Genomic DNA, 15121 nt, shown 5'->3' with positions numbered 1-15121 from the left:
ATAGGAACCTGAGCCAGGCCCGCCTGCTGGATCTGGAGGGTCTCCTGGGGACGTGGGGGACGGCTGCGGCTCACTCAGGGGACACAGAAGCTGGTGGCGGACATTCCAGGGGTGTTCATCTACCTGAGCTTTCCTGGAGGCTGGCGTCTTGATTGGATCATCAGCACCAAGACCCAGCCCCACCCATCAGCCTGTAGGGAGGCTTCAGGCCAAACATACTGGGTGGGAGGACAGCCCCACCCATCAGCTGACCTCCTGAGCCACAAAGGCCTCTAGACACGGCCTTGCCCACCAGAGGTCCAGGACCAAGCCTCACCCAGTGGTGGGCAGGCCCCGGCTCCTCCTGCCAGGAAACGTGCATAAGCCTCTAGTCCAGCCTCACCCACCAGGGGGCAGTTACCAGAAATAAGAAAACACCAACCCACAAACGCAGGCCAGACTCCACATTAGGACCTGCTGGACCCTGGCCCTTGGGTGACAAGAGAGGAGTGCACTGCTGGGACACACAGGACGTCTCCCACAGAGGGCCACCTCTCCAAGGTCGAGAAACGTAACTGACCTGCCTAAAAATACAAATAGAAAGACAGGCAATATGAGGCCAAGGCACAAGATAAAGTCCCAGAAGAAGAGAGAAGTGATGAGGAGATAGGCAGTTTATCTGAGAAAGAGTTTAAAGTAATGATGGCGAAGACGTTCAGAGAGCTCAAGAGGAGTACAGAGAAGTTTTCAGCAGAGTTGGAAAATGTAAAGAACACCCAAACAGAGCCGAAGAATAAAACCACTGAAATGAGTAACACGCTAGACGGAACCAAGAATAGCCTACAGGAGGCAGAAGAATGGGTCAGTGAGCTACAGGACAGATTAGTGGAAATCACTACTGCAGAACAGAAAACGGAAAAAAAAAAAGAATGAAAAGGAATGAGGATAGTTTAAGAGCACTTTGGGACAACATGAAGTGCTCTAATATTCGCATTAGAGGGGTCCCAGAAAGAGGAGAGAGAGAGGACCTGAGAAAATTTTTGGAGAATCACCGAACATTTCCCCAACTTGGGAAAGGAAACAGTCACCCAAGTCCTGGAAGCGCAGAGAGTTCCACACAGAATCAGCCCAAAGGGGAGCACCCCAAGGCACACAGTCATCAAACTGACAGCCATTAAGGATAAAGAGAAGATACTAAAATTAGCAAGAGAAAAGCAACAAATAACATACAAGGGAGCTCCCAGAAGGCTACCAGCTGATTTTTCAGGAGAAACTCTACAGGCCAGAAGGGAGCAGCACAACATATTTAAAGTGATAAAAGGGAAAGACTTACAGCCAAGAACACTCTGTCCGGCAAGGCTCTCGCTCAGACTTGACGGGAGAAATCAAAAGCTTCACAGATGAACAAAAGCTAAAAGATTTCAGCACCGCCAAACCAGCTTTACAACAAATGTTAAAGGACCTCCTCTAGGCATCAAGCCGTAAGAAAAGAGGAGAAAGGAGGGGAGGGGGGAAAGACCTACGAAAGATCACGTTGGCTGCTGGGGTCTTTTGTGGTTCCTTGTAAATTTTGGACTTGTTTGTTCTAGTTCTGTGAGGAGTGTCGTGAGTATTTTGATGGGGGCTGCGATGGCGCTGTGGACTGCTTTGGGCAGTGTGGCCATTTTGATAGTGTTGATTCTTCCAATCCGAGAGCACAGGTGTCGTTCCATTTCTTTGCGTCATTTCAGTTTTCAGAGTACAGGCAACCTCCTTGGTTGAGTTTATTTCTAGGTATTCTGCTGTTTTTGATGCAATGGAAATGTTTATGCCTGTTATAAAATTCTGGGTTTTGAAGTGGGAAAAAAGTGAATGAAGGGCCGCAAATGGCAGAATACCCTTCCTTCCTACGGGCGAGTTGTGTTCTGTTACACACACATGCTGCGTCTTCCTTATCCATCCATCCACTGGTGCGCACTGAGGAAGCTTCCCCGTCCTGGCAGTTATAAATAATGTTGCTGTTAGCAGGGTGTACACATCTTTTTGAATTAATTCTTGTTTTGTGGTTGGCTTTATTCCTTTGATAACTATGTAAGTTTAAAAAGCTAAAGCTCTAAACGTTCTTAGAAACAATGAACAGTGCATATATGTAAATTTAAAAATATACATGGAGTATACAGTGTATATGTTTACATGCAAGACATTGTATATGTGCAGTCAAACTAACAGTCCTACCTAGTAAAACTGAAAAATGAGGAAAAGGTACTGGGAAAAATGGACAGCTACACATAAAAGAATGAAATTAGAACATTTTCTCATACCACATACAGAAATCAACTCAAAAGGAATTAAAGATCCAACTGTAAGACCAGAAATCATAAAACTAGTAGAAGAAAACAGGGGGGACACTCTTTGATGTAAATTGTAGCAATATATATATTTTTTAAATCTACTAAAGCAAAGGAAATAATAGCAAAAATTTTTTAAATAGGACCTACTTAAACTTAAAAACTGCACAGCAAAGGAAACCATCAGCAAAACAAAAAAAGACAACCTACTGAATGGGAGAAGATATTTGTAAATGATATGACTGATAAGGGGTTAATATCCAAAATATATAAACAGCCAAAGCAGACATACAAGCGAGCAACTGGCACGTGAAAAGGTGCTCACCACTCATCATCAGGGAAATGCAAACCAAAACTACACAGTGAGACATCACCTCGGACCTGCTAAAGTAGCTATTATCAAAAAGCACACAAATAACAAATGTTGGTGAGGAGGTGGAGAAAGGGAACCCTCATACACTACTGCTGAGGGTGTAAATTGGTGCAGCCTCTGTGGAAAACAGCTTGGAGGTTCCTTAAAAACTAGAGTTACCATATGATCCAGCAGTCCTAATCCTGGGCATATATCCAGAAAAGACAAAAACTCTAATTTGAAAAGGTACGTGGTACCCCAAAGTTCAGAGCAGCACTATTTACGGTAGCCAAGATATGGAAGCAACCTAAGTGTCAAACAGGCAAGTGGATGAAGATGTGGTGTGTATATGCAATGGAATATTACTCAGCTATGAAAAATGAAATCCTGCCATTTGTAGTGAACTTGACAGACTTAGAGAATGGTATGCCTAATGAAGTAAGTCAAACAGAGGAAGACAAATATTATATATCATTTATATGTGGAATCTAAAAAACAGTACAAAAGCAAGCATATAACAAAACAGAAAAACACTCACAAGAACAGATAAACAAGGTTACACTGTATAGCACAGGGAAATATACACAAAATGTTATGATAAATCACAGAGAAAAAAATGTGACAATGAATGTGTATATGTCCATGTATGACTGAAAAATTGTACTGAACACTGGAATTTGACACAACACTATAAAATGATTATGAATCAATAAAAATGTAAAAAAAAAAAAAAGAAAAAAAAAAAAAGAAAAACACTCACAGATACAGAGAACAAACCAGTGGCTACCAGTGGGGAAGAGAAGGGGCAAGATAAAGGCAGGCGATTAAGAAACACAAGCTGTATGTATAAACAAGCTACAAGGATATACTATACAGCACAAGAGTACAGCCAGTTCTTTATAAATAGAAAATAACCTTTAAAAGTTGTGAATCACTGTTGTGCACCTGAAACCTACATAATGTTGTATATCAACTACACCTCAATAAAAACACTAATTTTTTTAAAACTCAGTAATTCTTTGTTGGTGAGCGTGTGGAGAAGGGAACCTTCATACACTGCTGGTGCGAATGCAAACTGGTTTAGTCACTTTGGAAAACAGTCTGGCCCTTTCTCAAATGGTTAAACAGAGTTGTGTGAGCAACAAGTCCACTCCCAGGTGTACACTCAAGAGACACGAGGACACGGTCCACACCAACACCTGCATGTGAGTGTCCACAGCACCATTATTTGTAACACCACCAATGTCCATTAACTGACGAACAAGTGAACAAAACGGGGTCTATCCATACAACGAATCATTACTCAGCTGTAAAAAGTGGAGTACTGACCCCTGCTGCAGCGGGGACGCCCTTGAAAACATTATGCTCAAAAGATCACATGTCGTAGGATGCCAGCTCTATGAAATGCTCCATCAAGTGAGTCCATGGAGACAGGGTGAAGACGACGCTCTGCAGGCTGGCCGGGCGGCGGCCGCACAGCTCTGATCATCCGCTGACCACCACTGACTCGCATACTTTAAGAGGGTGAATTGTATAGTATGCAATTTCAGTAAAGTGTTATTTTAAAAGTTATCAGCCACTTTAAAAACATGTTGTTCTCGGAAACAAGAAGCTGTCCTGCCCCTGGGACCCTGGATCAGGCATCAGGGATTCGTATTCGCTGACTGGCAGGGTCAACGCCCTACTCAGCCCTAAAGTAGCCACAGAAGACGGACCGTCGCCCCTCTGCTCCCCATAAGGTTATGGGAGTAAAATCTCTAACAGGAATGAGACGGGGGGAGGGGGCAGGGCACAGCCACTGAGGACAGGACACTGGTCACAAGCAAGATCGTGGAAGACTCGGCTTCCAGGGGACCCCGAGCCCCACGACAGGGCCTAGGCTGGCCACAGAAAGTCAAAGAGTAGCTGGGGAGGAGGGTGTTTCCTAGAAATCCTCACCCCTTCCCCAAAGGAGTTGGCATAATCCTCCTCGTCAGCATGTGAAATTACTGAGCGCACAGAACCTCACAGCTCCGCACCCTCCTGCCTCCTGGGAGGCCCGCACTGTCTGTGGAGTGTGTTTCCCTCTAAATAAACTTGCTTTCACTTACAAAAAAAAAGTCATTGTATCGTTTCATCCCGACTTTCTCCGTGCCTTTGGCAGTTACGAGGAAACTGTTAGGGCCAAACTATTAACCCGACAACTTTTTTTTAATCACAAGGGTTCCAAGAGTCTAAAATGTTTTAAATGCAGTCGTGCCAACGTTCAGTTCACTGCACCCCTGCCCCGTAGTTGAAATGACAACCTTGAACCAACACCGCCAGTCTGACGAGCACCTGCAGGCTGGGGGGTGGGCAGTCCTGGGCTCCTAAGGAGTGAGTGCCTCCCGGGGGACTGGTCACTTCTTTCAAAGGTTCTGTTCAGGACGGAATCTCGTGGGCAAATTGCAGCTTCAGGCAACGCTCCACTAGGTCCCGCCAGCCACTGCCATCCCGCACTGAGGTCACTGCCTCGTGGGACCTCAGCCCAGTTCTGGGGGCTCCTCAGGGTACCCACCTGTCACTGGACAAGCCCCAAGCAGCTGTTAAGCGGCACAAATCCACTTCCTCAGCCAGAAGTGTTCCGAGTCAGATAAACACCGACTGCTGAGCTCATCTGTCCTCATGGACTGGACACCTGGAACCCACCATGGCCTCGGCTGCACTGACTGGTGTACCCCAGCCTGGGCCAGCTGCCCCTCCTCACGCCTCTCCCCGCAGAGGCTGCGACCACCTGGTCTAAATGGAAACAACAGCTTAGCCCCTGTGCCCTCAGAGGACGTTACATTTTACTCCATGTACTCCATGTAGCTTTCAGAAAAGCGATTATCTGAACATTTTTCTTAGGTTTAATTTCCCTCTGCTGCTAAACTGATGGAAATAAATACAATATAAAGAAAATTATATTAACTAAAAATGATACGAGATGAAGTCACCTCACAACTTTGGAAACAGCCAGGTGGCCAGACATGCACATGTTGCTAGGACACTGGGTGCCACACACTGTCTGAGCGCTGGCCCCACAGGGCGGGCAGACAGGATGGGCTGATATCACCAAAGCAGGTGGACGCCAGGAATGGCCCTTTCACGTCTTCCCTCCATCTGAAGCTCCCATTTGGCCAACAGTTTCTAAACAGCTGTCTGTGCCCCCCCTCCGAAGTTCTGTTTAATAAAGAGGAGCCACTGTTGGAAACAAAAGGCAGAGACAACATAAACAATAAACAATGTGTTTATTCAAACGTGTGGGCATCACTCAGGACATGGCTAGGGCCTCCCTTCCTCTCAGAGCATATGGGCTGCAGCACAGGCTTGTGAAAAACAAGTTTAACATAAGACCATTTCTCGTTTCCAATCCACGTGTCACACGCTACAGCTTTATTTAAATAATAAGAATTAACCATTAGTTTACTTGTCTAACACCCTAAGTTAAAGGTAACTTTAAAAGGAGAAAAACACGCAACAGAGTAGCCTCTGCAGGTGGCTGTGTGAGCCAGACAGGGAGGAAGAGGCCCAGGGACACGGCCACCAGGCCTAGGGACAAAGGGCACCACACATACAGAGGTGACAAGATGAAATGTGCTCATGTGTTACCTAAGCCACCTCTGTGTAAAGATACAGGTTACAGAGAAAGCAACCTGGACCCTTCAAAGACGGATGGAAGATACTTGCTCTCCATTTCCTGCGAACAGAAACCTGGGCTGGAACCCAGCACAGATCTGCGACCCAGACCCTCCTCAGATGCTGGTAACTGCGATGCCCACCCTGCGCCCAAACCCCCGAAGAGCAGGGTCCCCAGGTGTCCACAGGAAGGTGGGTCCTGAACGCACAACCGAGCTTCTCTGAGCGTGACTATGTTCGAAATTAAAACCGTAACATGTGGGAACAGAAGACGCTCCCGGCCGCTGCCAGTCCCGCCCCGCAGACGGCACCCCGACAGCAGGTGAGGCCTTCAGTGTCCGACAGAAGAATCCGGACTCGGACCCGCTGGAAGCCCCCAAGGAGCGGTGACCGCAGGCTGCGGGGGCTGTAGGGCGGCCACGCTCCCGACCCAGGCCTGGAACCCAGCTGCCCCTGACACGGAGGTGCGGCCGGCCGAGGCCTGGCTCCTTTTCACGCCCCACCGCGTGGGTGACCACGACTGCACCCGCCTCCGCAGTAGGACCCACCTTGCGGCCAGAGCGGACACGCACCTGCCCCGTGTCCTGGACGCCCGGAGGGCCCCGCCCCAATGCAGAAGGACAGACGCTTCAGCGCCGACTCTTCTTCGGGAAAAAAGTGTACTTCGTAGGGTTAAATTCCTCCCAAATACGCTCAAATTCTTCCAGAAAGAGCCTCACGTACTCCTCGTCCTCCAGGATGAGCACGTTCTCTCTGTTGTTCTGAATGGCCTGAGTGGTCCAGTTGAGGGAGCCTGTGATCAACACCTTCTTGTCCACGATCGCAAACTTATGGTGCATGTAGCCCAGGTCCTGGTTGTGCCGCACCTGGATACCTGCGAACACAGGTCCTTCACTGCCGCCTGGCCTGACCCCGCCCGTGAACACGAGCCCCGCCCACGGCCCCACCCAAGAGCGTGAGCCCCGCCCCACGGCCCCGCCCCAAGCACAAGCCCGCCCACAGACCCTCCCCTGGATGTGAGCCCCGCCCACGGCCCTGCCACAAACGTGGCCCCGCCCTGATTGTGAGCTTGGCCCCGCCCGGCTGCCCAGCCCTTGGTCTCTTCCTCCAAAGCGGACTTTCTAACACGGCTGACTGTTGCCCGGGTCCTGGGTGGTGGCTACGGGACGCTTGTCACGCCTGGACTGGTGGCAGCCGCCGAACCCAGAGCAGGTCCGTCCGGAGGGCCGGGGCAGCAGCGATGTGCTGGACAGGCCGACACTGCTCTCAGCGGGACTCTGCTCCTCTGGAAACACCCCTCGGGGTTCCAGCCTCGCCAACCCCAACAAGCGTGCATCATCCTCCAAGGTTACTACTTCTCAACGACCGGCCAGCGGCCTTCAGGGTAAAAATCATTTGCCCGGATTTATGTGCCCCTAAGTTCTCAGTCCTGTGATAACCGTCCTGTCCGGTGGCCAAGTAGGGAGTTAAGCCCCCCTGAAGCCACAGCTTCGGCCTGATACCCCCCCCCCCAGCTCGCATCCAGCCTCTCTGACTGCTGACGCCCTAAGGGAGCCCCCGGCCCCTCATTACTTCCACATCTGTCCACAGGACTTCCTGCCCTTCCGCACACGTGCCTCCTCACACTAGAAGGCTCTCCTTGCAGGAGAGGTTCTTTCCAAACCTGAGGTTCTGCAAGTCTATAAAAGCTAAACGAACAAAACAGCTGTGCCCAAACGTAGCCACGCTTCCCCCTCAAAAGAACCCAAAGATCAGGACAACTCATCACGGCCAGAAGAGCGGAAGTCCACATCTACAGTATTACACTAAGTGCACAGCCCTGCCCACACAAATGCGAACCGCGGCGGAGGAGTTAAGTGCGTTCCCGCCTGGATCGCCAGAGGGAGGCCTGCCTTCCGGGCCAGCAAAAGACCCAAGCTGTGCTGAGAGCGGGCCGGACAGTTCTCAAAGGTTCCGGTGGCCACCAGAACTGACAAATCAAACGGATGCTGGAGCAGGAATGACCTTCCTGGGTACCCGAGTGACGGAGAGGCATGAGATTCAGACTTCGAACAGCTAATACACAAAATCTCAGGCACAGAGCTCGCAGGACGCGGCGCTACACGTAGCAGAAGGGGGGAAACAATTCGCAGGTGAGGCAGGATGTGAATTTAGAGGGTCTGCAGAATCATTCACACATCCCTTTCACCTGTCCTCACCCAGCGAGAGGCAAGTGGGCCGGAGATACCTAACTTCCCTGTTGTTTTGCAGCTGGAGAAACAAATTAACCACTCACCAACTAAACATTTCAGCTCCACGTGTTAGCGCATTGTTTTATTCATTTCAGAAGCCGCAGAAGAAAATTCCCTAGTGAATTCAAGTGAAATGCCTTTCCTTCCCTCAGTCCCAAAGGAGATCACTGCCTCTCTGCACCCCTGCGCCCAAACAGGGAGATTTCTAAGCTCCTGCCAGCCTGCGAGCAGATCTACTTTTAGCCCTCACCTTGGATTTACTGAGTGCTTTCAGGCCAAGCCATCATCATTTCAGGCTGCTAAGGCCAAAAGCTGAACTGGCCAGGCTTCACTCCAGGCACAGGCTTTTTCCCCAGCTCCCAAGGCCAAAGCGGGTCATGGGAAGGCAAGAGAACCGCAGGGCTCCGTTCGCTTTCTGGGTGATCTTGGGTAGACCTTCCTCCCCAAGCCGGGATGCACAGCGGCTCCTCCCAGGACTCACACCCAGATTTCCGGCTAGAACTCTACACAGAAGCAGACCCACCGTGAGGCCAGGGCTACCCGAGCTCTACCGGGGGATGTAACTGGGTCTCCCGCCGGCGTCAGACCCCTCCCCAAACACCCCTGCAGTCCTCGCCTCCGCCCAGCCCTGCACCTGGCTTACCTGCCTTGCGGAGCAGGCCGATCTGTGAGCCGTTGAGGGCCATGTAGTCGCAGTCGCTGACGATGCGGACACGCACCCCGCGCTGGTGCAGCAGCTCCACGGCGCGGCCCAGCTGCGGGCTGCAGAAGGCAAACAGGCAGAGCTCAAGGCTGGCGCGGGCAGCTAGCAGGGCGCGCAGCAGGCGGCTCAGCGAGCTCTCGCAGTGGGGCAGGCTGCACGGGCAGCCCGAGAGCGTGGCGCCCGGAGCTTGCAGCAGGGCCTCAGTGCAGGTCACCTGCGACGGGAAAAACAGCACTTCACGCTGTGGCCGCCGCCGCCGCCCGGCCCGCAGCCAGCGCAGCACGACAGGCAGCGCCTCCAGGGCCAGCGCGAAGCCTGCGGCAGCCGAAGCCACCACCTGCCAGCTTAACGGCCGCATGTTGAAACAGGCCCCCAAGGCCCGGCTGCCTGCTGGCCGCGTGCTCCGCGCCACTCCCCGCCCACTGCGCCTGCGCATTCACCACTCGCCGCCCACTGCGCCTGCGCATTCACACTCGCTGCCCACTGCGCCTGCGCGCCAGCCGGCCGCCACGTGCGCCCGCGGGCCACTGCGTATGCGCAGTCAGAGCCCGCTGCGCCCGCGCCTCTGCCATCCCTGCGCGTCCATCGCTTGCTGCCCCAAGGCCCGAGGCCGCACCCCATGGACACCACCCCGCCCCGCCAAGCCCGCATTTGCCCGGGCCTCCCTGACTTTCTCGGTGAACACCGCCTGCGCTGCGGGCGGGGGGCGGTACGGAAGCAGAGCCCAGTAATCGGCGCTTAGTGGCCAGTTCGAGTCCAGGGTGCTCGCGGCGGGGGCGGGAGGCGCCTGGCTTCTCCTGACCGTGACCTCCCTGCGTGAAGACGCGCAGCCAGCCTGCGGAGCAAGGATTCCGTGGCCCTGCCTTAGCAAGCCTGGGGCCCGTGCACGCCCTAAGCAGGCACGACGGCTCCTCTCCGCCTCCGCCTCCACATCTGTTAAAAACATCAGACCCCCACCCCACCCCACGGGGGGAAGAGGGAGCGGACCTAAGTAACCTTGGGAACCACAAGGCTGAACACGAAAGGAACTGTCATGAACAGTCTTCCAGTTGGTACCTTCATTTCTCAGGGAACTGGTTAACAGTCCTGAAACGCTGGACACCCTCACTGGGGTTAAACGGAACAGAAAGATGCCGTCAGTGGGAACACTGGTGGAATCCAAGTCAGGAGTTTAATTAGTAATGTACCAATGTCGGTGGTGTCCCTTGTTAGTAAACAGCTGTCAGACAGGGGACCCAGGCCCTCCCTGTTACACCAAGAGGTTAGAGAGAAGCAAGAGGCCAGAATGACCCCCTTGGCCCTAGGGTGGAGTCACAGACACCAGTGTGAACTCTTGTTCAGCTCAATACGCGTGTTAGCATACGTGTCACTTCTCACATACGTGTATCACCCACTGCGGTCCCCCTGGAGGCTCCAGGGCAAATGGGTCTTGGAGAAGTACACTGTTCTCAGGGTGGAAAAGGCCACAGCTGTCCAGAAAAGCTAGTCACTATGTGGCCCTGCCTTCCCTTCTTGTCAGGAAGAGATTCGTGACACACGAAATTTAGAGCGAACGCCTAGCTCCTACTTAGCCTGGAAAATCTTTGAACATAAGAACAGTGTTCCCAGGAAATGGGAACCCCAAAAAACAGAGAGATCTGTACCGAGTGACAGACGCAGTGGCAGTCATCTCTTCCCTTCCCTTACCCTTGGCCTGATGAGCGGAGGCCCCCTCCAAGTAGGTGACTGAACACACAGCCGGCAGGGCAAGGGTCCCACTGTCACCTGCGTGTGCTGCCAGCCAGCTTCCGCACAAATGGATGTAGCTTCTACACCTTTGAGGAATGGGCTGTTTACAAAAGTTGAGCAAAATGCTAAGCAAACCGTTGTAGACAGCTAACAGATGTCTTTGTAATAAATGAGTATTACCTTTCCACCAGTTTCAAACACTAACTTCGGGAAAACTGTCCAAGATCACTAACGCAGTTTAACCCTTCACACCACAGAGAACTGGCCACTCACTGGTGACATTATTTTTTTAAATTGTGTTAAAAGACATAAAACTTGTCATCATAATAATTTTAAGTGTACAGTTCAGTGGTATTAAGTACATTCACACAGTTGTGCAGCCATCACCACCATCCACCCCAGTCACTCTTTTCATCTTGTAAAACTGAAATTCTGTGCCTATTCAAAGTAATTCCCCATTCTCTCTCCCTCAAGCCCCTGACAACTACCATTCTACTTTCTTTAAAATACAATTTTTAAAGGCTACTTTCCATTTAGTTATTACAGAATACTGGCTATATTCCCTGGATTGTTTAGTACATCCCTGAACCTGTCTCACGCCCAGGGGTTTGTCTCTCCCATGCTCCCCACCTCGTCCCCCCCCCCCCACTAAGCACTCGTTTGCTCTCTGTATTGGTCCCTTTTGTTACATTCACTAATTTGTTGTATTTTTTAGGTTCCACATGTAAGTGATATAATACAGTATTTGTCTTTCTCTGTCTGACTTATTTTTCTTAGCATAGTGCCCTCCAAGTCCACCCATGTGGCTGCAGATGGCAAAATTTCGTTCATTTTGGGGGCTGAGTAGTATGCCGTAGTGTACATATATACCACATCTTCTTTACCCATTCATCTGTTGATGGACACTTAGGTTGTTTTCATAGTTTGGCAATTTGTAAATAATGCTGCTATGAAAACTGAGGTGCATGTATCTTTTCAAATTGGTGTTTTTATTTTGTCTTGTTTTTTCAGGTATATACCCAGGAGTGGAACTGCTGGGTCACATGGTAGTTCTGTTTCTAGTTTTTTGAGAAACCTCCATACTGTACTCCACAGTAGATGCACCAACTTACAGTCCCACCCACAGAGTAGGAGATTCCCTTTGCTCCACATTCTTGTCAGCATTTATGGTCTTTCGGATGATGGCCATTCTGACTCCTTATCAGCTGCATCATTTGCAAAGACTTTGTCATTCAGGAGGTTGTCTTTTCATTCTGTCAATGGTGAGTCCCTTTGTTGTGCAAAAGCTTTTACGTTTAATTAGGTCCCATATGTGTATTTTTTTTCCTATGTCACTTTAGGAGACAGACCCCCCAAAATATGGCTGGGGCTCATGTCAGAGTGTTCTATGTTTTCTTCTAGTTTCATGGTTTCTTGCCTTTAGGTCTTCAGTCCGTTTCGAGTTTACTTTTGTACCTGGTGTGAGAAAATGTAACTTCATCCTTTTACCTGTGGCTGTCCAGTGTTCCCAGCACCACTTGTTGAAGGGACTGTCTTTTCTGCACTGTGTGTTCCTGCCTCCTTTGTTGTAGATTCGCTGACCATGAGTGCACAGGCTTCTTTCTAGGCTCTGTATCCTGTTCCAGTGACCTGCGGGTCTGCTCGCCTCCTCTGCCATCTTGAATCGCGTTGTTATCGCTGCTGCTGAAGTGGGTGTCAGAGCCCCTTGGCATTCACGTGGTGAGCACGTACCGCCTCCTGTTCCGCGCGCGCGGCCTATTTATGCTGTGGATAGTGTCTTTTGATATACAAAAATTTAAAATTTCCACGAAGTCTAACTTGTCTACTTTTTCTTTTGTTCCTTGTGCCTTTGGTGTCATATCCAGTAATAATTGACAAAACCAATGTCAAGAAGATTGTGTCCTATGTCCTTCAGAGTTTGACTGTTTGAGGCCTTACATTTAGGTCCTTGGTCCGTTCTCGGCTGATTTTTACATATGGTGTTGGGCCACGGTTCAACTTTGTTTCTTTGCACGGGGACATCCAGTTTTCCCAACACCATCTGTTGAGAAAGACTATGCTTTCCCCGCTGAAGGTCTTGGCAGCCTCATCAGAAGCCTCGTGGCTGCATTTCTGAGGTTCTTTCCCGGGCTCCCTGTTCTCCTGCACCAGCCCTCATGTCTGTCTCTGCGCCAGCGCCACGTGGTTTTGATTACTGTAAGTTCTGAAATCAAGAAGCACGACTTCTCCAACTTCATCCTTCTTTTTCAAGGTTGTTTGGTTATTTGGAATCTCTAGAGACTCCAAATGAATTTTATGATGAGTTTTTCTATTTGTTTTAAAAAAAAAAGTCACAGATTTTCACAGAGATTGCATTGACTACGTGTATATATATATATATATATATATATATATATATATATATATATATATATATATATATATAACTTTGGGGTAATACTGACCTTAACAATATTTAGTCTTCCAATCTATGAACATGGGATGTGTTTCCACTGATCTGTGTCTTTAATTTCTTGCAGCAATGTTTTGTAGTTTTCTTTTTGGGGGTGGGGAGAGAGAATTAGGTTTTCACTTATTTGTTTGGTGGAGGGACTGGGGGTTGAACCCAGGACCTCGTGCCTGCCAGGCACACGCTCTCCCCCTGAGCTACACCCTCCCCCTTTGCAGTTTTCTTTATACAAGACTTCACCTCCTTGGTTAATTCTTAAGTGTTTCATTCTTTTCGATGCTTTGTGAATGAAACTGCTTTTGTAATTCCCTTTTCAGAACGCTCATTGCTTGTGCATAGAATTACAGCCGTTTGCACTGACTTTGTATCCTAGACCCTGCTACATTCACTCACTAGACCTAATAGCTTTTTTGTGGAGTCTAGGATTTTCTACATGTATCAGCTTATCTTCTGTAAACAGAAGTAACTTCCTGACTCCCTTTCCGGCTTGGATGCCTCTGCTTTCTTTCTCCCGCCTAACTGCTCTGGCTAGAACTTGCAGCGCGATCTGCATGAAGGTGGTGCAACTGAGCACCCTCCCTTGTCCCGGATCTCAGAGGGGAGGCGGTCAGTGTGTCGCCACGGAGCATGATGTCGTCCGCTGCGGCTTTTTCACAAGTGGCTCTGACTACGTGGAGGCAGTTCTCTTCCTGGGTTTGTACGCCATCTATTTTGACGGTCGGTCACGAGCTGTGTAAGTGGCTTGTAGCTGTTGCATCTCCTCGCGGTATGTTATTACACAAAAAGCCTTTTGTTAACACACAATGTCCTTGTTTGTCTCTTGTGAACGCTTTTTGATTTAAAGCCTGCTTGTCTGCAGATAACCAGACAAATAACCAGTATGACCACTCCTGCTCTCTTTTGGTTGCTATTTGCCAAGAGTATCGTTTTCCATCCTTTCGCTCTCAGCTGTGCCTTCGGCTCTCAAGTGAGTCTCCACAGACAGCATGTGGCTGGACTTGGTGTTCATCCATCCAGCCAATCTGTTTTTTTTTGCTTGAAGAGTTTAGTCCTTTTACATTTGAAGTGATTTCTGAGAAGGAGGGACTAACCCGTCATTGTGCTGTCTGTTTTCTATAGCTTTTTTGTTCATTTCCTGCATTCTTGTCTTTTTTTTTTAATGAAATGTTTAAATTCCTTCTTAATTTCTTCTTGTGTATATTCTATAGCTACTTTCTTTGTGGTTACCATGAGGATTACATTTCAAGTCCTAAAGTTACAATATTTTTATTTGAATTTATGGCAGCCTAACTTCAATGACAGACAGAAGTTCTGCTCCTTTGCAGCTCTGCCCTGTCCTCTCGGTCACATCTTGATACACCATGTGCCACAAGACAAACGTAATTCTTCTAAATGCATCAGTCTCCTAAATCATGTAGAAAACACAACTTGGAATCACAAACCAAAGTTACATATTAGCATTTTTTTTAAATGTTTCTTAAGTTATAGAGAACATAAAATGTACAGCTAGAAGACTAGCTAGTGAGTGCAGTTTTCCAAACTGCCCGAGCATCTGCCTTTGCTGGGATCTGTTTTTCCTCACACCGCTTTGAGGTGCTGTCCTGTGTCCTTTCCCGCTGCCCTGTGGGCCCCCCCACCCCGAGCACTTCGTGCAGGACGGGCCTAGTGGTTACAACTCCTCGTCTTTCGTCTGGGAGCCCTGACTTCCCCTCACTT

At 49.5% G+C, this 15121-nt stretch overlaps 1 protein-coding gene across 1 annotated transcript; it reads right to left on the bottom strand.

Annotated features, from left to right (window-relative positions):
• Positions 1-5889: 5889 nt before the first annotated feature.
• On the bottom strand, positions 5890-13302 carry PLD6 (phospholipase D family member 6). The gene is made up of 2 exons (XM_072938575.1): positions 9169-13302; positions 5890-7168 (listed from the first exon to the last, which is right to left on the bottom strand). The coding sequence occupies exons 1-2, from the start codon at positions 9662-9664 to the stop codon at positions 6924-6926; spliced, it is 741 nt and encodes a 246-aa protein (XP_072794676.1). The 5' UTR covers positions 9665-13302; the 3' UTR covers positions 5890-6923.
• Between the last annotated feature and the right edge of the window lie 1819 nt (positions 13303-15121).

Source organism: Vicugna pacos, chromosome 16 (genome assembly GCF_048564905.1).
Source record: "Vicugna pacos chromosome 16, VicPac4, whole genome shotgun sequence".
In the NCBI taxonomy this organism is placed as follows: Eukaryota; Metazoa; Chordata; class Mammalia; order Artiodactyla; family Camelidae; genus Vicugna; species Vicugna pacos.
The sequence above is the reverse complement of the archived record's forward strand: the minus strand, read 5'-3'. Positions and strand labels throughout refer to the sequence as shown.

What these genes read in the sequence shown, in the direction of transcription:
- PLD6 (XM_072938575.1), bottom strand. Translation starts at nt 9,664, where the DNA reads ATGCGCAGGCGCAGTGGGCGGGGAGTGGCGCGGAGCACGCGGCCAGCA. An exon ending in CGGCCTGCTCCGCAAGGCAG is followed by an intron (nt 7,169 to 9,168) that starts GTAAGCCAGGTG and finishes CTGTGTTCGCAG; the next exon opens with GTATCCAGGTGCGGCACAAC.